This window comes from Phoenix dactylifera, unplaced genomic scaffold (assembly GCF_009389715.1).
Source record: "Phoenix dactylifera cultivar Barhee BC4 unplaced genomic scaffold, palm_55x_up_171113_PBpolish2nd_filt_p 001646F, whole genome shotgun sequence".
Lineage (NCBI taxonomy): Eukaryota > Viridiplantae > Streptophyta > Magnoliopsida > Arecales > Arecaceae > Phoenix > Phoenix dactylifera.
The window spans coordinates 41,421-64,979 of NW_024068949.1; the positions used below are offsets into that span (position 1 = coordinate 41,421).

Sequence of the window (23,559 nt, forward strand, 5' to 3'; positions counted from 1 at the left end):
CTCGCGTTGCATACCTGGCTTACCACTCCTGGTTAGACAGGAATGCACGAGTGTTTGAGGGCCGCAGATCGCCCGCGGGGGTGGTGGTGGCCAGGGCTTTATTGCATGCAGAGGAGTTCCTGAGTACTGCTGTGAGGCCACCTTCTGGGTTGGCCAGGGACATCTAGGGTACCCATTCTGCTCTTGTAGCGCCCAGATATATGTTCTATCCTGGGTACCCCCACCCCCTGGTTTCCTGAAGGTGAACTTTGACGGCAGCATGACAGCTGATGGGAGAGGTGGAGGTGTGGGATTCGTCATTCGAGATCACGATGCCAGGCTAGTGGCGTTGGGGGGTCGGCGGATCTTCGATGCGTCGGTGGTGTGTGCTGAGCTCCGAGCCGCCTGGGAGGGTACATCTTATGCGAGACAGGTACTGGGTGCAGACCGGATCATTCTTGAGGGCGACTCGGCTACTGTGATTGACTGGGTCAGGGGCCGAGATCGTGCAGGTGAGGGCAGACCGCTGCTTCTGGACATTCGCAGACTTCTGCAGGCGTGTGAAACCTATCAGGCTACACATGCTTACAGGGAAGCGAATTGTGCAGCTGATTGGGTCGCTTCCTATGCGGCTCATCATGCTGGAGGTTTTATTTTGAGGGAGTCCGACACAGTGCCGGAGTCCCTTTTAGCTTTACTTGCTTCAGATTTTGCAGGCCGTATCCACACCCGTAGGGTGTGAGCCGCCGATGTACCAAAAAAAAAAAAAAAAAAAAAGGGGGAAGGGGAGGAGGGAGGCACGTCCTTTTGTAGGGACAGAAGGGGAGGATGGGGGTTAAGGGAGAGGAGAGAGAAGGATATAAAGAGAGGTGGCTTGGAGTCTTGGAGTGGGTTTGCTTACTAAAGAATAGGGATAAGACTTATCACTACTAAAAGTTAAGAATTCTTGTAGAATAAAACTAGCAATGATTTTCATATTTTCTCTCTCATTGCGAAGTCCATACTGACAATGCCGAGTTTCCGCTCGACCGTCAATTCTTTGGTGAATATATCTGCTAACTGATCCTTCGTAGAAACTAGAAACAAATCAACCTCTTCATCTATAATTGTTTTCTCTAATAAAATGATGAGAAACTTCAATGCGCTTTGTCTTTGCATGAAATACTGGATTCCTCACCAATCGGATTGCACTCTCATTATCACAATAAAGAGGAACAATACAGTCAGTATCCTAACCTAAATTACTAAAGAACCTCAAGAGCCAAGTCAATTCCTGAACTGTCATCGCGGACGCACGATACTCTGCCTCTGTAGAAGACAATGCAATAGTAGGTTGTCTCTTACTACATTAAGAAACAATACCAGATCCCAAGCTAAAATAATAACCAATGGTAAACCTACTACTAACTTGATCAAAGAATTATTAGTATACAAAATACCATATTCAACAGTCTTAGCAATATATCTCGGGACTTGTAAAACTACATCAAGGTATGGCCACGTATAATATTATATTACATTATATCATAATACATTAATATATACCATAATACATTGACATAACATCTTTATTATGCTCTATTGTATAATACTATGCATTATCTTTTATGGTCATTTTGTCATACCAAAAATACTTTCTCAGTTTGTTTACCAAATATATATTAAAGTCTCACAGCACTCTAGAAATTTAGTTATCAAGCAGCAAATAGCTTTTTAAAAAAGCTCTACTTTAAAAAGCTATACTTTCAAAAGCTGTAACACCAATAGCTCTGCCAAACAGGCCTTTAGACAAATAAGCAATGATCTACCTTGTTTTTAACTTATCTCGCCTTGCTGGCCATAAAGATTTTTAATGAAACCTTTTTTTAAAAAAAAAAAAAGGCTCGATGCAACCCATTTCAAATAGGTTTACATTAATGCATCTAGCACTTTTGTAAATAAGAATTATATAACCAATAACATATATATTATAAGAGATCCAATCCATCACAATCCAAACATGGCTACATGGCCGATCAATCTTAGTTCCACTAGTTGGCATGTATTTTTCACTTAAAAATGTCCACGACCAATCCCTCGGGTAGTATCATATTTTCTTAGAAAATTTAGCTCGAAGCTCTAAGCTGAAATAACGAGTCCGAAAAGAAACAAAAAGTACATCAAAGTATTGGTTACATGCATACGAAAAGTTATCAGGTCGCATAAAAATTAAGTTAGTAAAGCGCAACTTGCTTCCAATTAAGGCCTGTTTAAGAAGAATCTATTATATCTGGCAGGATTCTACAGAATAGACCCAATAGAACAGAGCATAAGAGTGAGTGCAATAAGGTCACGGTGTTGGATACTCGCTGAACGAGGAAAAAATCTTGAAAAATCTTCTTCTTATTCCCATAAGGATGAGGCTCTGCGGATCCTTCTTAATAATGGTAATTTATTCTATTCCGTACATGAATGCTGCATGTTTTACCCAACTCACAATAGATTTAAGGTGGATACTGGATGATGCTAAAATCCATTCCTAACCCAATCTGGATATATATCACTTTATAAATTTTCTTTCCCATACCAAAATATTGATTTATATGCTTAAAAAAATTCTAATAATTTGACCTGATCCAATATGTTCAATCCATCCTATTTAACTATACATGCCCTGCTCCATCTTGCCCAGAGAATCTACTGGCTCCACCCTACTTGGCCATACCCGGAGGCAAAGAGCAAGTATAAATAATATTCTACCTGATCCATATCCCATTCGTTGCCTTTCCTAATCCTCTCATGCTCGAATTCTCCTTTTTTACTCTTCGGTCCATTCCGTGGAAGCTACCATGTTGTTTCCTCCAAGAAAATATTTGACCTGATCAGTCCTAAACCGGAATAGTAAGGTAAGCTCACAAGGGGTAAACAGACCTCAACCCTAATCAAGCAGCCTCCAGGCGTGACCCACCGCTTGGAGAACCCAACCGTTACATGACCCCCAGCTGGCGCCCCACAAAACTCGTCCAAATTCCACGAAACTCCGCCGCCTCTCTCCACCCATCGCCCCTCACCACATAAAACCCAGGTGGCCCCACCCCTCCACCGCCGCCGACGGAGCGGCCGACCTTGCACGCTTAAAATACACCTGAAAAAAAAGTGGGTGGGACCAGGGTCGTATCTTTCGCGCGAAAGAAGGATTCGCCTTCCTTGAATCTCCGTTGGATCATCCATCTGCACGGCTCATCTAACAGAGACCGGTGGGTGATCGGTGATCCAACGGCGGTTTCGCGAAAGATAACGACCCCGTCCCAAAAAAAACAAAACAAACGGCTCCGTTCTCCCTCCTCACACGCGTCATCCCCTATTCAGTTCTCGTACGCGTGCACGTTGACGCTGTCAAACCCTTCTCTCCATTTGCTCCGCCGTTACCACCTTCCCCTAGCCTCTATAAATATTCGCATTCCGCCTTCTTCCCTCACCCTCCAAACGAAAACCCTCGACGAGAGAGAGGCGGCGAGCTGTTTCCTCGCCGCTGCGAAGCGAGAGAAAGAGAGGAAAAAAAAGGACAAAGCCTTCTTTCTTTCCCTTCGCAGCGTGAGCTTGGAGATCTCAGCGCTCTAATCGAGATCAAATGGCTCGCGCTCTCTCCAACGCCACCCTCATCGCGGTGCTCTCCGACGGTATCGCCCTCCTCGCTAGCAGGTGCGAATCTCAACGCCTCCCGATCCATCTGTCTTCTTCTTTTTTTTTGGGTGGATATCCATCGGTCCATCGCTGGATTCTTTCATGATCTGACGGTCCTGGTCTGTTTGATTCCAGGAGAGGCTATTCGGCGGTAGCCGGGAGGGGGAGCAGGACAGTGGTGGAGGAGAAGGTGGCGGCGGCGGCGATGAAGAGAGATGGAGGGCTGGAGTCGGCGGCGTCGTCGTCTTGGGTGCCGGATCCGGTCACCGGGTTCTACCGGCCGGCCAACCGTGCGGCCGAGATAGACCCGGCGGAGCTGCGAGCGATGCTGCTGAAGCCAAAGTCTCAGCACTAAACCCAAGAAAATTTCCCCGCAGATGTTTAAGATGGAATTTTGGTCCTTCTCCATTAATTAATTCTAGCGATTATAAGATGATGCTGCTGAGTGGTTTAATATATGGTTATTGGTCAGGAGTGAAGTGGTGTGTGCTTGTTAATTGGGACTGTTTTAATCCATTGAATCTGATATGAAATATTTTTTCTTTTACTTAAAAAAGCGTACGCGTTATCAGTTAGATTCTATTTGACAGGGAAAAAATACAGAGCTTATGTACTAATTTAACTCATTAAATCGATAAAACCTAGGACTCAGTTTCCTCGATTATTTTTTTCGTCTTGAGCTGGATTACAGTTCGGAAGAAGGGGCTGGGCGCGCTATCTTCGGAGTCAGAAGTCCTCACTGGCTTCTAGGTTGAGTGGCCTTCTAGCTCTGTAGGGTTGATAGATTTAATTCTCCATTTAGTCTTGTCTCGTGCCAGGTTATGCCCAACTTGCTTGCATGCGGTTAGGTCTATTTCAAATGAGATAATTGCCCGACAACCAGGTTATGTCAAAATAAATTTTGATGTCACTATGTCAGTTCTTAGTGCAGAGTTATCAGCCGTGTAGTATGGCTTGAAAATTATTCTGATGAATCTTCAGTGACAGAATCATCTTGGAAGGAGACTTAAAAGACTCTGGTATCCTGAAGAAATGATCATAATATAAAGACTCTTTGTGCTAGATTGCTCAACTTCTCTTTTCACCATAGTATGCTGGAATAAAATCAAGTTGCTGATTTCTTAACAAACTAGAGCAGTTTGGAACGATAGTTTTTCCACTGATCTTGCTTCTTTCATTATTTGTTACGAAAGAAGAAAGTACAACAAGGTTCTCTTTTACATGATACAAGCTAGGTTTCCATTGTTCAAAATTTTTCCGCTTTGTATTCTAGCTGAGAAAATTTTCCTACCTTCATGTTCAGCTGAGGTATATTGGGAGTTTGATTTACAGATCGGGAACACTTCCGATCTGCATAAAGTCTCAGCTTCTCTACTTTATGTATCTATTAAGTGTTTTCGGAAGGAAGGAAAAATGATATCAGCGCTATAGGTGCAAACCAAAAAATGCATATAATTTCCTTAACTGAAATAAAATACCATTCAAGCAATGACCCTACTTGAAGGAAAAATATGTGGAATGTTTTTCTTTTTTTAAGGAAATTAATAAATTTATAAAATTTTAACTATATTTTTATTTTTAAAAAACTATATACTTTCTTTGTAGATGCATTTGGAAGGCATTCCTCAATATCATTTATACCAAATCTGCAACCAAATAGGAATATTTTTGTTACCAAACATGCTTAGAAAACATTAAATACCATTTTAGAAGTGTCTTCCTGCCGCATGGTGCACATGATTGGTATAAATCATAAAATTTAGTATGCAGTAAATTGCAGTAGTAGTGGTCCTAGGAAATTCTCATGCGCACAAAAAGGAAGCCTATATTACACAAGAAGACTGTTTCAGAATGATCTCTCACATACACACAAAAAAAAAAAGAATAGATTTGGCAACCAAAATGCATCCTAATGGCCCATAGCTTGATTTTTTTAGGGTATGCATTTCCAATGTGTTATGCACGATTGGCTAGTAACACCATCGATTGGTGCAATGATAAAAAACTTAGACCGACAAAAAAAAGGCGCAGATTCGAGATTAAATATGTCCCAATACTGCTCCTTTTGAGACTCCAGATAGTCGAGACCATAACTAAATAATATATATATATATATACACACACACACATATATATATATATATATATATATATATATATATATATTATAATACAGCAGGGCTCTTTAGAAGGTTGGAAGGGCAACTTGGTGTTTGTGCAGTCCACTTCTAGCCACCAGTGATACTAATGAAGCAATTATTCGTTTGAAGTAAGATATAAAGACAGAGAGACTTTCTGTAAATCTCATCAAACAGTTAAATTATTTACAGAGGCTTTATTTTTGTGAAGTAAGGTTCATGTGGCCAAAAGACTCCAAGCATTCTTTTGTCTACTACTTTGTCACACGAAACAAACATGATAGGTCCTGGAAAGAGACTTTAATCTCTCATTTATATAGCACGGTCCTTGAAAGATTTAATTAAAACAATCCATGGTATGTTGAGAAAGAATATATATAAAATTATTAGATAGGCTTTATTTTTGTGGAGTCCAATTTCACCTATGTAACTCTTAGAATTACATGTAAATATGTGAAATATTAGAAAAAGACATAGTTGATGCACAACAATGCATAGTATCTCTATCTCTGTACTTATTAAACTACAAGGAGAGAGAAAACTCAACCTCCTCAACCTCTATCTAAAATCCAAAAATATGAAAAATAATTATAGAAAAATCATCTGAAATATCCACAATTCTTTTTTTAAAAAACAAAGATTATCTACATATGTTAAAATTATCTAAATATATTAAAAATATTTTAGAAATTTGTATATATCTAAATATATTAGAAATTACCATGCATAGAAAAAAATATTTTAGAAATCCGTGTTAAAGTTAATTTTAAAAATTTTTCTTTCAAAAATATTTTCCTTCAAACATGCAGAGGGAAAAAAATTGAAATAAATTTCAAATTTGAGTATGAAAAATAATTTTTAGGAAGACATATTAAAGTTAATTTCGAAAATTTTTCTTTCATAAATATGTCCCTTCGTAGAGAAGAAAAAATAATTTCGAGTTTAACTGGGACTCTTCCTAACTATTTTAGAAAAAAATGAATTTAGAGTTCTTTCAAAAAGCCATTAATTATTTTAGGAAACCGTGTTCAATTTACTTAGGAAAATTTTTCTTTCAAGAGTATTAGTCTCCATTTCTTTATTCTTTTACAAAAAATTATTGGCCGCTTAAAGTCCACGTACAAAAATAATACAAATTCAGATTTATTCTAGAAAACCATTACTAATTCCACGTATGTGGAAGAAAACATCAAAATAAATTCAAATTTGGGTAGGACTCTTCTAATTATTTTAGAAAAATATTTCTTTCAGCAATATTTCTCTTCATGCACATGGAGAAAAAATTCAAAATAAATTTCAAATTTTAATGAGACTCTTCTTAATTATTTTTAATCAAATTTAGAGTTCTTATAGAAAGCTGTTAATTATGTTAGAAAGTCATGTTAAAGTTAATTAGAAAATATTTCCTTTTAGGAATATTATCCTCCACTTCTTAATTATTTTAGAAAAAAATATTGACCATTCAAAGTCAATACACAAAAAAAAAAAAAATTAGAATTATTTTAGAAAGCCGAATTGTTAGCCCATTAGAGTCTGCATATAAAAAAATATATAAATTTAGAGTTATTTTAGAAAGTCGTTAACTAATTTCATGCATGTAGAAGAAAAAAATAAAATAAATTCAAATTTGAACTGAACTCTTCTTAATTATTTTTTTTAAAAAATAATTCGTTGTTTAGAATCCATGCATGCATGCCCGAAAAAATAAATCAAATTTAGAATTATTTTAGAAAGCCATTAATTATGAAAATTTTCCTTTCAGAGAAATTTTCCTCATGCACGCAAAGGAAAAAAATTTCCTTTCAGGAATATTGCCTTCCATGAAATTAGGGGGAAAAAATGAAACAAAGTTGGAATTTATCTTTCCCATGAGTGCCAATATTTTTATTAATGAGATGTTGGAACCAAAATGATAATTAATTATTAAATACATTTCACTTATAATTTATTTTCATTCTATTTTTCCAAGAAGGTATTTATTATTCTATTATATAAATTTATTTTTATATTTTCACTATCTCCCCATGCATCATGCGGGTATCATTTTTCATTATTATTGATGCCTTAGATGTTATGGCCGAATAAATAATGCGATGAGAGCTATCTATAATCATGTCAACTAATTTTATGAATGAATAATGTGATAATTGGTGGTTACAACAGCAACGATGGCACAAAAAACATTATAAAAATTGATCAAGATAGCCCTAGCATACTATATTTGTTCAAAGATCCCTAAAGAAATCCAGAAAAAGGTTACTGGTGACAGACAACCCACATATACACAGGCATCTAAAAAAGGCTGAAATTATTCTTCATGATGTGGATAAGGACTTCCATGTCAGCCCTGTTATTATTTATATGGGCATGATTATCCCATCCAGTGCTCAGTAAGCTAAATGACTGATGCTGGCATAAATTCAACATATCTGATGAACCGCACAACCAGTGATGAGTTTAATCAACTAAAAGTAGAAAAGGATTAGACTTAAATATCACCATGCCTTTCTTCATTATGAACTAGCCCAGTAGTCGTTACAGGCTGCCCAGGCTTCACTAGAGAAATAATTTTGAGCTGCAAAGAATTTGAGGAAATCCTAAATAGATACGACAACAAGAGGCCAAGGCATTGTAAGAGAGGATGAACATTTATCCATGCAGAATTACACATCGAAATCTGGACTATACTTTAGAGGGAACTAGACCTCAGAATTAGCTAAGAAGAAATAAATGTCAAAGTACCTATTATGAGCATGGCCTTGCAAAGGGAAATAAAGATGGTCTTAGAATGTGAGAAAGTTTCTGATATGCTCACTATAAAATGTAAAGTAAATTGTATAAAATTTAAAGTAAATTGATACCTTTACTAGAAAGAAGGCGACCTTATGGTATCAAATCTGTTAACCACAACTATAACTGCTAACAAGCTATAGCCCCTTTAACTTGGGGCAAGAGCTCATGAACACTGACAATGATAGTGGGTTCTTTATTTGAGTGGAGAATTTGAGGCTTGATAGGTTAGCTATCAATACTCATAGATCCTTAACTAGTCAATTTTTATCTCATCAAGATATGGAAAAAGAATCGAGAATGAAATAAAAGATAATCTAAGTCCATATCCACTCAAAAAATAAGTAGTCCCTATGAATCTGGGATTCCAAGATTTGAAAATTTTACACAGTCGCTAACCAAACTGGAAGCACTCTCTATGTCTGGACCTGATGATCTAAGGTCTCAACTCAAACAAATTGCATAAATAGAATGGAAATGAAACAAGGACACATTTAGGGGAGAAAGTAGCGCCAAAGAACTTGTGGCAGTTGTACAAATTAAAAAAAGTGGGATGAGCAACAGCTATTGATGAGATAATGTGAGCATATCATGCTAAACTCTGAAACTGATCATCTCTAAGCTATATGAATTTCAATATAATGTAAAACCAAGACGGGCTTCAAGCAGAAGACTTTTTACAATTAACTAGCATCATAATTCCTATTGTATTGCAATCAGTGCTCAACATGCATCATTTAGAGGAAGGTGGTGATTCAAAGACAGCTAATCCCATCTAGTGTTTTGTGATGTCTGTGAGGCATGGAGGAATACAATTTTTAATGAAGAGGATTTGGTCTAAGAAAAGTACCACTGTTCAAACTAATAAGGCTTGTTTATCTACCAAAAGTAAAAATCCAGATTAATAACTACCAAAAAAAGTACAATCATCAAAATTTGGTAAGTGGAAGTGGCTATCACAGCATATGCCTACTTACAAATAACAGCTAATAATGCTAAATCTGGTAGAACTGCTTGTTTCAGAACATTCAACGAAAGAACGGGCTTTCCAGTAGGAATGCATCCAATGTTTTAAAACTCAGTGTCAGTTTTGGCTTCAGTCCTATAGGACTTTGCCACTAATATATGAAAACATAAGTTTAAGAGTTACTTGTAACATACCCTTTTACTTTGATTAACCATATTTTGATACACATAGTAACATATATCGTTGGAAAGGCTTGCATCTTGAGTATGGCACCAAAAAAAAATGCTATTAGTGGTTGCCATCATTGGATGCCCTGGATGTTACTATTATACAACATGCTCTCATATGTTCTGCCTTGAAATGTCACAAGTGCCAATGCCTTTAATCTTGGTACAAGGATCAATTACTCTCATCTTCTCACAACTGATTACTTATTCAAGTGCTACCTGCCCGATTATATTGGTCAACCATCATACTCACCATTACAATTAATCACAAAACATAAGCAACCATTTCAATTTTCTACTAATATCCTTAAAGGGCTACATTCTTTAAACAAGTATCAACTTGATGAAACAAATTAGATTGTAAGTGCCGCTTGATGGATGCTGATGTCCGTGTTTCCTTGCCCTGGCATTGTGATCACTAGGAATGTCAAACAAAAGAGCCAATTGCACGCAACTTGTGTTCTGCTCAAAATTCAGCTAGCTTGAATAGTAAACAAGCCGAGGACAAGCAAAAAATGAACGACTTGAACACGAGCTAGGCCAAGCACACTCATTATCAGCTCGATGCAGCTCAAAATTCTACTGTTGTTGACCACATGATATTTAATTTGAATAGATGTGATCTCTTTTAGATTTAAAAATTTAGTATTGATACACCTTGAAGCTGACCACAGCCGATGTGGCAGACCAACCAATGAGAGCTCGCCACGAAGCCTTCGATCAACTAGTCAAAGTCCGCCATATGGCCTACCCCAAACGCGTGTGCAGAGCTCTTCAAATTTCAAACTTTCTCCTAGCTGGCGACAGCTCGGCTACAATTGCAAATGATTACGAGCATGCAAGATGCAATCAGTTACCAAAACGGCCAATCCACACGCCCAAACTTTTTAGCGACCCTCAGAGGACCTTTAAGTAAATACTTTCAAGCCCTTTTACACTCTCGTGCTACCACTCTACCGCTCTCATAATACCTTCGTTGTTATTTGAGAGTCCGACTTAGGTATCAGAAGGTCCCCTATTGGATACTCTCCGGCAAGAGGACATCTCTGTCATTGCTATTTCAGGTCGAATGCGGCGCTGAAGCAAAGGTCCGAGCATGATCGCCTCTGCTCAGCACTACCTCGGGAGTGACCGGCATCAGAGCCATCGCCACCAAGCATAGCAACTACCACATCGCCACCTTAAAGACACATCGCGATCTTCAGCTGATCTTTATAGTTTGAGTAGCCGATCGTCTAAGCTCTCCAGGAGCTCAGCCAACTACATGCCTTGGTCGGGCCGATTCCCAGCAGCAACAAGTATTATTTGATAATGTGTGATAAATACACTCCCAAATGTGGAAGGTCTAATTCTCTCTTCTTAGATGTAGATGTAATTTAAGGCGGGAGTGGTTATAACCTATAAACTAGGAAGTCAAGCAACTGACACTCTATGTCTATCCATTATGGCCAAATAGTTGTCAGGGAAAAAAAGAAAGCATACAAACTGCTAGATTGCATTCTAAACAGTTTAGATCACCTAAATTTTTTTCCAAATGTTGCTCTAGCCCCCAAGCAATTCCTCTCTCCAAAAGTGCACTAGTCACAAGCCCTAACCTCCGTCAACTTCCTATTTTCTCTCCACTTTTAAATCTTAACTCTAAACCATTAAAAACTCCATGCCCTCGGGTTCCAAAATCCCAAACCTGTATGAGTAGGTCCACACCACCTTCTCCTTCTTCGTATATACCCCAACAACAGGTGCAATGACATGGGTTTTTCTTTTCTTGATAAAGATCTACCAATAAAAACGACATGGGACCAGGGTCAACAATGAGCCAAGCTTAAGTCAGCTCCCATCCCAACTTGAAATGAGCTCGAGTCCCCATAACATTTTGACCTTAGATTGAGCTGGGGCCAGCTCACTCATGTTTGGCTCGTTTACACCCCTAATGATCACCACAATATACCATAAACGACAAGAATTCTTTATCATGCGATTTTGTGAAGGACCAGATTCTTTAAAAGAAACTTATTCAAACTAAACACGAAAAAAATACAGGTCCATTTGCCACTTCATGGCCACTGATTTTGGTGCTTGACTAGCATACCCTTTTTTTTTAATTATCTAAACTATAAGCAACAAGCATGTCACCAATTTTATCATACAAAATCACATCTTCTTTTTTATTTTGGGTAAGTTCCCTCCTCCTTTATCACTAGAATCATTGATAAAAGAATACTGTTTTCATTGCTCCACTTACATATTCAGAAAATTTTCATGCTGTACAGAATAATTAATAGAATATCGTATCTTTGGATGCCACTCCAAAGTGACAACTTTAACACATTCTACATATCTCGCATCATCTCAAAAATACCAAAAGACCTTAATGGAATCAAGAAACAATGAGGTTATACATCTTATGCTACGTCCTCAATTATTTTGTGCTTTACTGATGCAAAGCAAGCCTTCCATTTACAAATAAGTAGTAGTGTAGCCTATATATAGGTAAAGTTACTCATTGCAACTGAAGATGCAGAGAAGAAACCTTTGAAAGCTCACACTAGTGGGACTGATGTCAAAAACATACCCTTTATGACTGACCTCTAACACGATCATTTGCCTATGAGCAAGATACTTAGCAGTTCTTAGCTGCGCCAATCACCAATAAATCGAAGCGGCCACTTCAACACACACATGAACGTACACATGCATGTCTGTAGCTGGTTCTCAATGTAACAATTATGGATCCTATTATTCTGGAACCATAATGTTGCTCAACTACCAACTTGATCTTGTTTTAGTTAAACGGAAATGCGAACTTTCTCCCTTCCTCTTTCCTTTTTATACATTATCTAATTTTCTTAGTGGGAACAACCTTTTCTTTTCCCCCGCTTTACTTTCCCTTAGCTCCAGATCCAAACCTCAGGAACATGTTTAGTAATAAATCCGAAGCCATCGTAGCAATCTGCCCCTAATCCCTCCAAACCCATCAGAACCATTTCGATCCAAAGGAATAAGCAAATGAAATTTAAACATAAAAAAAGATGAAGAAGATTCTCCCACATCGAAAAGAATAGCACAATAACCATACCATATCACAGAGAATTTATTTATACCACAAAAAAATTTCTCTCAAAACAGCGAGAACAGATCGAAATCATGCACGGATACCAATTTTCTTAAAACACCAAGGAAAATGCTGGGAAGGAGAGCTTACAGCGTCGATCGGTGGATTAGACAAGTGAAGTATGAAGCGATTCCGAGATCCGAGATCCGAGCTCAGGCTGGAAAGAAGAAAAGCTCAATAAACTTTTGAGAGAGAGGGACCTCTAAATTATAGCCGTGGCCGCTTCTAGTTCTACTTTTGACCGGACCGGCCAACTAAACCGGTCGAGTCCTCGATCTCCGAGGTCTTTGGTTCCGTCGAAAACCGGCCGAAGCAATCATGGACCGGACCTGAGGTGGAGTCCAACCGGTTGAGGGAAACCGGCCGCTTGCCGTGTAGCATAAAACAATCCTACACTCTTCCCAGTGTCCGTGATTCCCATCGACTGCTAGGGTTCTCACGAGACATCGAGGAGACGCCGCAAGTGGCCGGTCTTAACCCAGGTATCTCTCTTTCTCTTTCGGATTATTATGAGAAAAAAAAGATGACATTGCAATGATTAGATTCGGCATGGTATCATCCCTACGGGGAGATTTCTTTTTTGACCGAGTTGGTCGTGGGATCGGTGGGAAATTAAAGATGGAATCTAAGGAAGTGAGTTGTCTCCAAAACTTTTTTTTTAATGTAAATTTTTTGAAATTTGAGTGTTATAGGCATGGATTGATTTGCTAGGATAAGCCAATCGCCTTATGGGCAGCTTAAAAGAAGAGAGAATGGAAGGATTTGGTTCATCAAGTGTTATAAGTTGAGTCCGGTTGGATTTCGGAGATCGGGGCAAGGTTAGTGCGTTTCCTTTGTTTAGATCTTCTGTTAAAGGAATTTGTTTAGATCTTCTGTTAAAGGAATTGGGTTCGATCTTTATTGACTGTATTTAGATTTAGAGTTTTGAAACTAGGGCTTGCTGTGTTTCCTTTGTTCCTGTCCTTTTTGGATCTGGTTGTTGCTTGTTGGCTGTTGTTATCCTTTATCAGCTCATGATGGTATGTGCCGTGCTTTTATTCATGAAAATCATGATTATATTCCTATTTTTGTTAGAAATTTACTTCATGAAAACTTTAAATGAAAACTTGAATGATATATGATATATGATCATACATGGTATAATGCATTGTATTGATGTTATTGCAAATTTGACCAATATCATTATAGCTTATAACATTCTAGTGTGTAAAGAGGTTGCCGTACGTATGTTATGTCTAATGAACATTAATTTATGTTTACCAAAAAAATAAGTGGTCTGAGTACTGCTGCTATTTCTGCTTTTGTTTTTCTTTTATTATGGCTAATGATGGTCGTTTCTGGGGATTTGCATAAAACAAGCCTGGCCGGAAAATATTCTAAAGATTTTTGATATGTCAGATTTTGGTTAATCTTTAGCTGGACCCTATGTCACACACCTGTAGCCCTCACTATGTTTGGAAGCAAATTAGAATTTGACAAGTTTCTTTCCAAGTTTGGGTTAAGTTGGATAAACTGAAGGCTAATTTGCCCTGTTTCTGTGGATACAGTTGGTCCCACTACCTTTAGACATAGCAACATGTCCAATATTTCAGGTTCTTGGAATCCAAGTCCGAATCGTCCAATCTCACGTGATCTTCATGTGACCAGCACGTGTCTTTATATTTTGTTATCCTAGGAAATTTTGTCGTCGAGTCATTGAGATGTTTTAAACCCTAGCTGGTCCCTTAGAACCCTTTACTTTTAATCCTTCAAGGCATCTTTTTGAGGTATACTATCTGTCAAAAAAAAACCCTAATTTTCTGTTTCCGATTGGAGATTCTCTAGTTGTTTCCTTATTGTTCTTATTCTAATTTGTGATGCGGGCCTATCCAGATATCATCTGAATCCCCCCAGTCTTCAACTACTGCAGTCCTTGGAAATCAAACTGTGTTTTTTTTTTGTTTTTTATTTTTTTCAGATTTGAAGGAAATCAAAGTGTTTTAGATTTATTGATGCATTGAAGCAAAGAGAGTTGCTTCCTGAGAGGCTGTTTAAGTATGAGGCTGAGATATAGAATAGCCACATGTGATTAAGATTAGGTATTTTGCTTGATTACTGGTTCTGAGAAGTGCTTATAGTGGCCTTCTAGTTTTTGGGTATCATCAGTATATTATAGCATAGAGAATTGGTGTGGAAGAGGCGTAAGCCTTAGGTTTAAATATTGCATATTTTTGGTTTGATTGAAATTAGCTCTAATGCTCAACTTATGGGTTTAAGGAGTGTGCTTTATCTCCCCTGATGGTCTTTGTGATGAGGATATTCTTCAAAGAAGTTGATCAACTTTCTTCAATTGTTTGTTATGGCTATTTTGGATAGAAATTTGGGGACAATATGTGGATAGGTTATTGATGGGAATATTTATATTGTACTGATAGCTTTTTTACCTTCAGAGCAGAGCTTCACTGTCAAAGAAGAAACCTTTGTATGAACTGTAATTCAGGAAAGGTTCCATATGAATTTTGTTTAAAACGTGTAAAAAAATGAAATAAGTGCAACATCTGGTTAGAGGAGCACTAGGATTTAGTTTACTTAATCGTAATTTATACTTTGGCTTGGATGCCATGCTGTTAAATTTTGTAGTTGTTCAAAGTATCCTCTCAATTGGTTGATCTAGAGTCTTCAATTACAGATTGAAATTATCTGATGTCTCATAACAGTTCTTGAAGAATTTGAGAATTCTTCCTCATGGTTGGCTCTGTAGTTTGGGATGATAGAAGAAATTTTTATAAAATATTAGTTTTGGAGGCTAAATTTTTATGGGTAAATATTAGTCTACATGTTCATTTTTATTTGAAGAGGCTTGCTATCTGCTGGAAGAGTTCTATTGTTTGTGATCCTTTTTTATGTGTGTTAAATTTCCATTTCTGTTTTGTGGTCCTCTGGTGATTTACTTCCCAATTCAATATGGGATGGGATCATGGCATATTGTCTAACCTCTGTTTCCCTTGTTGGTTTCAAATTGTTATTTACTGCTTGCTGACAAATTTTTATTAATGTTCCAAAGTTGTAAAACAATATAGAATTGAGACCATAGGAGTTCTAATGGGATGGTGGAGAGAGAAACCTATTCTTAGTTATCAGTATTTCGTCCCTGAAATATCTTTCTTGAGACCCCTTTATTACTCTTCCTAGGATAAGATAGATCCTGATGCAAACTAGGGCAGTTGAGTCTTAGATTGAAATTTAATAGTATAGTAATACTCTAAATACAGTTTCAAGTCCTTTCAACCATAGCCGTTTGGGTCCATAACTAGGGATTTAAATATCTGTTATATGGTTGCTTTTAGACTCACTTGGATGGACGTGCTAGAACCTATAATAGCTTGTTTGGACCAAGTTATGACAACTTGAATGTGCTATGATTGGATTTTGGATATAAATATCTTCATTGTTTTCTCTGGCCATAACTTTGGTTCAAGAATAAGAATCATTATAATTTAATAAATGATATAGGTTAAATCTAGATTTAAGGGTTTAATTTATTGTGCAGCCCTTTTAAGTTAGAGAAAATTGACGGTCTCACTCTTTATTCTGCTGCTTGGTGTGTTTCTTCACCAGATTGGGCTCCATTTTCATGGGGCTTGATCAAACTTGTTCTCTTTTTCTTGCTTAAAATCTGATAGGAAATTAGATCTAGCACCTTTTGAAAATTGGTCATCAAATTTGCTTCTTACTATCTCCTGAAAACCCAATTATGTGTCTTCTTTCATGAAGTTTAATTTCTCTCTCTCTCTCTCTCTCTCTCTCTCTCTCTCTCTCTCTCTCTCCCCCCCCCCACCTTAGTGGTGATTTGAACTTTGCTAAGTTTGTTGAGCCTCTTGATTTGAGCCTACTATATCTAAGCATGGGATTTGATTAACATGGTGACCTTGTTATGGAATTTTGGAATTTTTCTGCTTTTTGATGAAATGAGATCTGGTGTTCGGTATGCACACAAGATTATTTTTTTCTGTAGATATAAATCCTTTGTGGGTTCATGGGAACTTTCCTAGTCCGTTGTGATGATGAGATTGTAGCAGTTGACCGCCTTTTTCACTTGCTTTCCATGATTGTTCTGAACAGAAATATAGAGGTAGATGATCAATGGAACAGTTTATGTTAAATCTTATATGTGCTCTTCTTCATGGAGTATATAGGGTTCTTCCTCTTGAGGGAATGATCTCATATTGGAAGAAAGAAACTATTGATTGTCACTCAAGTTCTGATCCAGCCACCTGCTAAATATTTGAATGAGAATTTTTAGGCGGTCCCTGTTGGAGGGAACCCTGTTCACAGGGTTACCAGGATTGTCTTTGGCTAGTGGAAGTCAAGACTTTTCTTCATGTAAAATTCCAATAACACGCTCTGATATTGTTATTCTAGTGGTGCATTTCTTTTTTGGGGGAATACTATTGGGTGTTAGCTTGAAATTATTTGATATTGTTGTAGGATGATAAAAAAAATTGAGAGTATACTTCCACTTGTAGTGGGGTGCGAAGTTTGGTTATTGAGGAAACTTTCTCTTGAAAGTTGAAATAACGATTCTTTTTAGTGTGATCTCATGTTTTTCTAATTTCCTATTATGTTTTGCAACATTCTTTACTTTGGGTCTTAAATTATGTTAAAAGAATATTTCCTTTAAGTGTGATCTCATATATTTTTGTTTGGTCAAACATTTTTGTGATATTCTCTCCTTCACATTTTAGATTACATGGAAGGTTGAGACCAAGGAAGGCCAAACCGGCCCGACCCGCCCAGTTCTGCTCGTACCAAGCCGACCTAGTGGAAAACCGGGTCGGTTCGCCTATTGAAACCGGTTCCGGCCCTAAACCGGCTGGAACCAGTTCCGGACCAACCAACACTGACCGAACAAGGCCAGAACCGAACCGAAACCGTTCAAAACTGGCCAATTGTTCGAACTTGGTGCGAACCGAAGTCGACCCGGTTCTCAACTGGGCCTCCTCCCCTTTCTTTATTTGCTGATTAAAATATGTTAGGAAGGCAGGCCTGAGAAGGTCTTTCCAACATCGTTTCTAAGATCTCTGGCTTTTTTTCTTTTCCTCATGACGAAAATCACACTAATTCAGCATGATTGAAGGAAGATCCAGGCCTAAATAGGGTGTGCTTTCTCTTTTCTATCTCATTTCTTCAAAAAAAAATTGGGGGGGGGGGGGTGAAAAAATAGCTCGAAATTTGCAAAATAATTTGGAGCGCATTTCTTATGGGATGAGCATACAAGACTACAACGCCGCTTAGTTAGAGGGGTGGGTTGATGTGCCTCCTGACTATGCTAATGATCCGGATATCTACGAGAGGCATTGCCACTCGACGAGATTTTAGATCGGTGTGTATGTTGTGCTTTAAATATATGTAATTGATTGTATTGTTTTATATTTTTCACCTCACTATTGATTTGAGGATATTTTATGTTGCTTCTTGTAGCATGCAGCATCTCACTAATCATTTTATGATTTATATTATTTTAAAACAATAACATGCATCATTTAGGTTAAACCGGGATCGTAGAAATATCAAATTAGACTTAAAATCATTGAAAAAGTTCAAAAAGATTGATTGCCAATTAAATCAACTTGAAAAACTCTAAAAAAAGCTGGACGTGCTAGTACGAAACCGACATGCCCAATCATACTGTGTGTCGGTACAGTAGCGGCGGAAAACTCTATAAAAAAAAATTGGGCATGCCAATATGAAACCAGCACAGCCTAGCCTACCATGTCAGCACGGTACCGAACTGGTACCGTACCGACCTGTCCGCCGACCGATATGGATTCCGGTATTGATTCGGCGGACCTTGGTTGAGACCCTTTGCCTTTTCTTATTTTGATTGTATATTTACTAGGTCTTGGACAAGATTTTATTAACACTAGGAAGTAGGAAAGAAAGATATTTGGATTAGGAAATCAAGAACACGAGAGATCTTGTGGATGGAATAGTTAAAAATTTGCATTTATGCCGAAACATCTATTAGTTGGTTGGTACATCAGGGAATGGAAATGGATTTTTCTCTTTTGTTCATCTCTTCACCCATAGTGACAACTTTGTAGCTTTTACTTATAGCTTGTGTATGATCAATGTCTGAAATCATGCTACCCCAGTGTCAAGTGTGCTGCATCTATTGTGTTTTGAAATGCTATATGCATGTATTTTGTATTACGCATATAAAAATATGATAGGTAATACACACCATATATGGGGGCAGTTGAATAACAAAGTTTGTTCGAACTCCTTAACGGTTATTTTGATTTTTGTGGAAAATGGACATATATCAGCAAGTGTTTCTCATTATTGTAGTTGCTTGTATTTAGAAAGTAATAATGCTTGATGGTATCTGATAGTTAGTATATATTTATATGTGCATTGTTGGTAGTGTTGTAGGCATGGCCATAAGCATGTTCCAGTGAGATAGATGCTGGGAACCTACAACTTGCCGAATTTGTATGTTTTGGAAATCAGATATTTCTGCAGTTTTTTTTTAATGGGGATTCATTTTATTTGTGGTGTCAGATGGTTCCATATGAGATTACATTTACTATTGATGCTCTTATATGAATGCTTATGAGATAACTGTCTTATTTTCTGCAGGTGCATCTTGTTGCTACCCATATGATTTAGCATCCGTTCTTTGTACGCAAGGTTCCTTCATTATGTGAATTTGAAATCCAGTAACTAATTAATAGAGAAATGGCAGATTCGGTAGTATCAAGTTTTTGGGGCCCAGTAACATCAACTGTTGAGTTGTGCGAGGAAAACTATACCCATTCATCTTATATTGCGGAATTTTACAACACTATATCCAATGTGCCTTGCATACTTTTGGCACTCATTGGACTTATAAATGCCTTGCGACAGCGCTTTGAGAAAAGATTTAGTGTTCTTCATATATCCAATATGATACTTGCGATCGGGAGCATGATATTTCATGCCACATTACAACATGTGTAAGTTTTTTATCCCTGTAGACCAGTATTTTGCAATATTCTTTTGTTATTGCTGTAGATCATTGTGTTCAGTTTTGCAATTTTCTTCATCATGTCTATGTCCTCCAATTTTACCAGCATCCTCTCAAATTCTTAATAATAAGGCGAAAAAGTTGGGTGTTTCTACCCATAAACTTCTGATGTATCTAACAGGAAAGCCAAAATTATATGTAGATCTCTCTGCTTTTTGGCTGACATAAAATTAGAAAATTATCTCTAGCCTGCTATACATCAGTCTGCACAAATTGTTTCCATTATTTATGAATTTCAGTCCTTCCAAAGTGCTATCCCGGTGCTGGCGAAGTCATTATAGCTAATGCCATTTGCGTTCATTGACACAGATATCTGAGTCTTATCTAAGCCATTAGTATCTGATTTGTTGCTTGCTCTCTTCGTGTTTTGAATCTAATGTATCTGCCAAAGTTGAAGATTGTTATAATCTTAAGGATCCCATCTAATGTATTTTCATGTGTTTTGAATCTAATGCATCTGCCAAAGTTGAAGATTGTTATAATCTTAAGGAACCAATCTTATAGGATTGATGTGTTTAGTTAAATCACTATGATAAGTATGAAATTATCTAAGTTGTGATGTATGCTTACATCTGCCAGCTTTTTTGTGCTTGATAGATAACTGTTGTACTTCTTATGTAAAAATAGATCAAAATCAAAGCATCAAGGTCAGCTCTAATAGCCTTTTGTTTGCATCTCTGTGAACTTTTTCTCTTTTTTTTTTTAAGTTGAAATATAGAACAAGCACTTTTTCGTTATGGTTGGTAGATATTGATATGGCCACCAAAACTAGGGCAAGAGACTATCAAGATTTTATAATTTAAAAGTTGTTGAAGATGGCAATGAATGATCCAACCATGACCATGCCTCTCTCCCACTTTCCCTCCCCCCCCCCCCTCTCTCTCTCACTAATATAATCAGCTCTAACTTGCCTTATTTGTTGTTTCTTTTACCTTGTTGTTACATTCAACATTATTCTAATTTCTATCTATGCTCCTTTTGAACTTGAATCTTCGGCTGTTACGAGGTGACTCGGAATGCATGTTTAAGTTTTATAAATGCTTAGGACTTTGAAAATTTACCAGATTATTTAGAAAGTACAGGTGTCACACAGTAGCCTTTCTGGAATGTCCATATAAAGTATACATTGGTAAATATAGTGTGACTGTTTTTTTTAACTTCGAAGTTGATTGTGGATATCCTAAAATGCAGTTCAGCATTTTAGGGGGAATTAGGAACATTATATACTAGTCATGCAGAATGATGTTTAAAGGATTCCTATTTTGTCAGCCACCAAAAAAAAAAAATGGATGGCTTGAGGAAGGGTAATATTGCTGTTTGGCTAGCAGTCATGTTTAAGTTTTATAAATGCTCAGGACTTTGAAAAGTCGCCATTTGGAAATTGATTATTTAGAAAGTATAGGTGTCACACAGTAGCTTTTCTGGAATGTTCATATAAAGCATACATTGGTAAATGTAGTGTGAGTGACAGTTTTTTTTCCTTCAAAGTTGATTGTGGATATCCCAAAATTCAGTTCAGCATTTTAGGGGGAATTAGGAACATTATATACTGGTCATGCATGATGATGTTTAAAGGATTCCTATTGTGTCAGCCACCAAAAAGAATTTGGATGGCTTGAGGAAGGGTGATATTGTCTGGCTAGCAGTCATAGCGGGGTTCATCAGGTCTGTATGCTTAGCGGCGTCGAAGACTTTTCTCAATTGGACGGAAGTACCTGCTGATCTTGGTTGCAGCTTTTAAATCTCCATTAAGTGGAGTATGATTTGGCCACAGTTATTTAGGCACTTGTTTTCCAGTAATGGATATTTGCTTAATTAGATAATACTTTTCTCTGGATGCTTTGAATTTTCCCATATTAAAAATGGCATAGTTTGATGATTACAAACAGGGACGTAAATATATATATATATATATATATATATATATATATATATATATATATGTGTGTGTGTGTGTGTGTGTGTGTGTGTTTGTAAATGTATATGTATATGTATATATTCATTTTGAATATTGTTTTACTAATAGAGGAGAGGATGAAATTGTGGGAATGGGGGAGTTTAGGATTCGATTAAGAGGGAGAATGTGGTGACTGGATTCGAATGTTGAAATCTTATTTATAACAAACAAATTGGGAATGCAATATTCCAGTTTTGCCCATGAAAACAATCTGTGGTAACATATTAACTCATTATATTGCCCTCAAATGTCAGGCCTAAAGACCTAGTGCTTATTTGTTTATATTTGTAATGGTAGGTGTTATGTGACATTGTAAAATGCTAGACATGTATAATCTGATATATCAGAGGTGTTGGAAATGAACTTGTACCCTGCATTGGTGCAACAGACTTTCTAAGAAGTCCATGTGTCCTTTCCACACTAGGGACACTAGGCTTTGAATACCACTGATGTTCTTTCTACTGCCACTTGAACAATAAATTTTGATTAAATTAGTAGTTTCCTAATCTTTTAAATTCCACTTCATTAACAATTTTTTGTTAAATATGAAAACCTGCTAAACATTGAATCCTCTTATCTTTAAGTTTATTGTGATCACCTTTTACTCCACTTTCAGACTACAACAGAGTGATGAAACACCAATGGTATGGGAAATGCTGCTTTACATTTATGTCCTTACTCACCAGATTGGCACTATAGGAGTACGATGCCTACTTTCTTGTTTCTCTATGGTGCTGCCTTGCCATGGTCCATTCACTGGTGCGTTTTCAAATAGGATTCAAGGTGCATTACTTTGTATTGTGTCTTCTCTGCATTCCTCGGATGTACAAGTATTACATCCAAAACTAAAGAGACAGCAGCTAAGCGGCTCGCCAAACTCTATGTGGCAACAATACTTTTGGGGACTCTATGCTGGTTGTTTGATCGCATCTTCTGTAAGAAACTCTCTCATTGGTATATAAACCCACAGGGTCATGCCTGGTGGCATGTGCTTATGGGATTCAACTCATACTTTGCAAACACATTTCTCATGTTTTGCCGTGCTCAGCAACTAGGATGGCAACCCCAGGTCGCCCACCTATTTGGTTTCTTTCCTTATGTGAGATTCAAAAACCAAAGAAACAGGAGTGACAGCAGAGGAACAATTTCTGAAGTGTTTGATGCTGGTTTCTTTTTTGACTCTGAAGACAAATGTTTAATTTTAGCATGCGGGCAAGCAAAGACATTTTGTATATGGACATCAGTGATAAGGACTAGTGGTTTGACTGATTTTGTTAGTTTTCAAACATCAACTGGCACTTGCTATGTATCATACTTAATTCTTCAATTTGTGGAGATGGGTTGGAATCGTCTTCTTTTATTTTCTTTGTTTATGCAAAATATGTAGTCTTCTGATTGTAGATTTAAATTGAATTCAATTTTTTTTTTCAATCTACCGAATCTTATGGAGCAAAGTTTCCTGCTTCCTCAGTTGTACCAAGAATTTCTCGATGATAACTTTGTTGTACAGCTTGTTTTCCTGTTAAAATAGCATCTGTTTAGTTGCTCTGATGCACACAATCTGGAGTGCTCCAATGCTCATGTAGTTGTTTTAGCAGCTAGATCTTCTAATGCCTTTATTTGATGTTTGATGGCTTCTGAGCTCCGGTGGAACAGAAAAAGGTGATGGATGGTCAAC

The 23,559-nt window shown here is 37.3% G+C and overlaps 2 protein-coding genes, 1 long non-coding RNA gene and 1 pseudogene across 3 annotated transcripts; 3 read left to right on the forward strand and 1 right to left on the reverse strand.

The window, feature by feature from the left end:
* Positions 1 to 259: 259 nt before the first annotated feature.
* Positions 260 to 721, forward strand: LOC120108927. The gene has a single exon (XM_039122641.1). The coding sequence runs from the start codon at positions 260 to 262 to the stop codon at positions 719 to 721; it is 462 nt and encodes a 153-aa protein (XP_038978569.1).
* Positions 722 to 3,418: 2,697 nt separating this feature from the next.
* Positions 3,419 to 4,306, forward strand: LOC120108925 (late embryogenesis abundant protein Lea5-like). The gene is made up of 2 exons (XM_039122640.1): positions 3,419 to 3,660; positions 3,778 to 4,306. Exons 1-2 carry the CDS (start codon positions 3,590 to 3,592, stop codon positions 3,995 to 3,997), a joined length of 291 nt encoding a protein of 96 aa, XP_038978568.1. The 5' UTR covers positions 3,419 to 3,589; the 3' UTR covers positions 3,998 to 4,306.
* Positions 4,307 to 8,073: 3,767 nt separating this feature from the next.
* On the reverse strand, positions 8,074 to 13,070 carry LOC120108926. The gene is made up of 2 exons (XR_005510042.1): positions 12,967 to 13,070; positions 8,074 to 8,355 (listed from the first exon to the last, which is right to left on the reverse strand). It is a non-coding gene; the product is annotated as an uncharacterized LOC120108926 (long non-coding RNA).
* Positions 13,071 to 13,275: 205 nt separating this feature from the next.
* On the forward strand, positions 13,276 to 23,268 carry LOC120108928 (annotated as a pseudogene).
* The last annotated feature ends 291 nt before the right edge of the window (positions 23,269 to 23,559 follow it).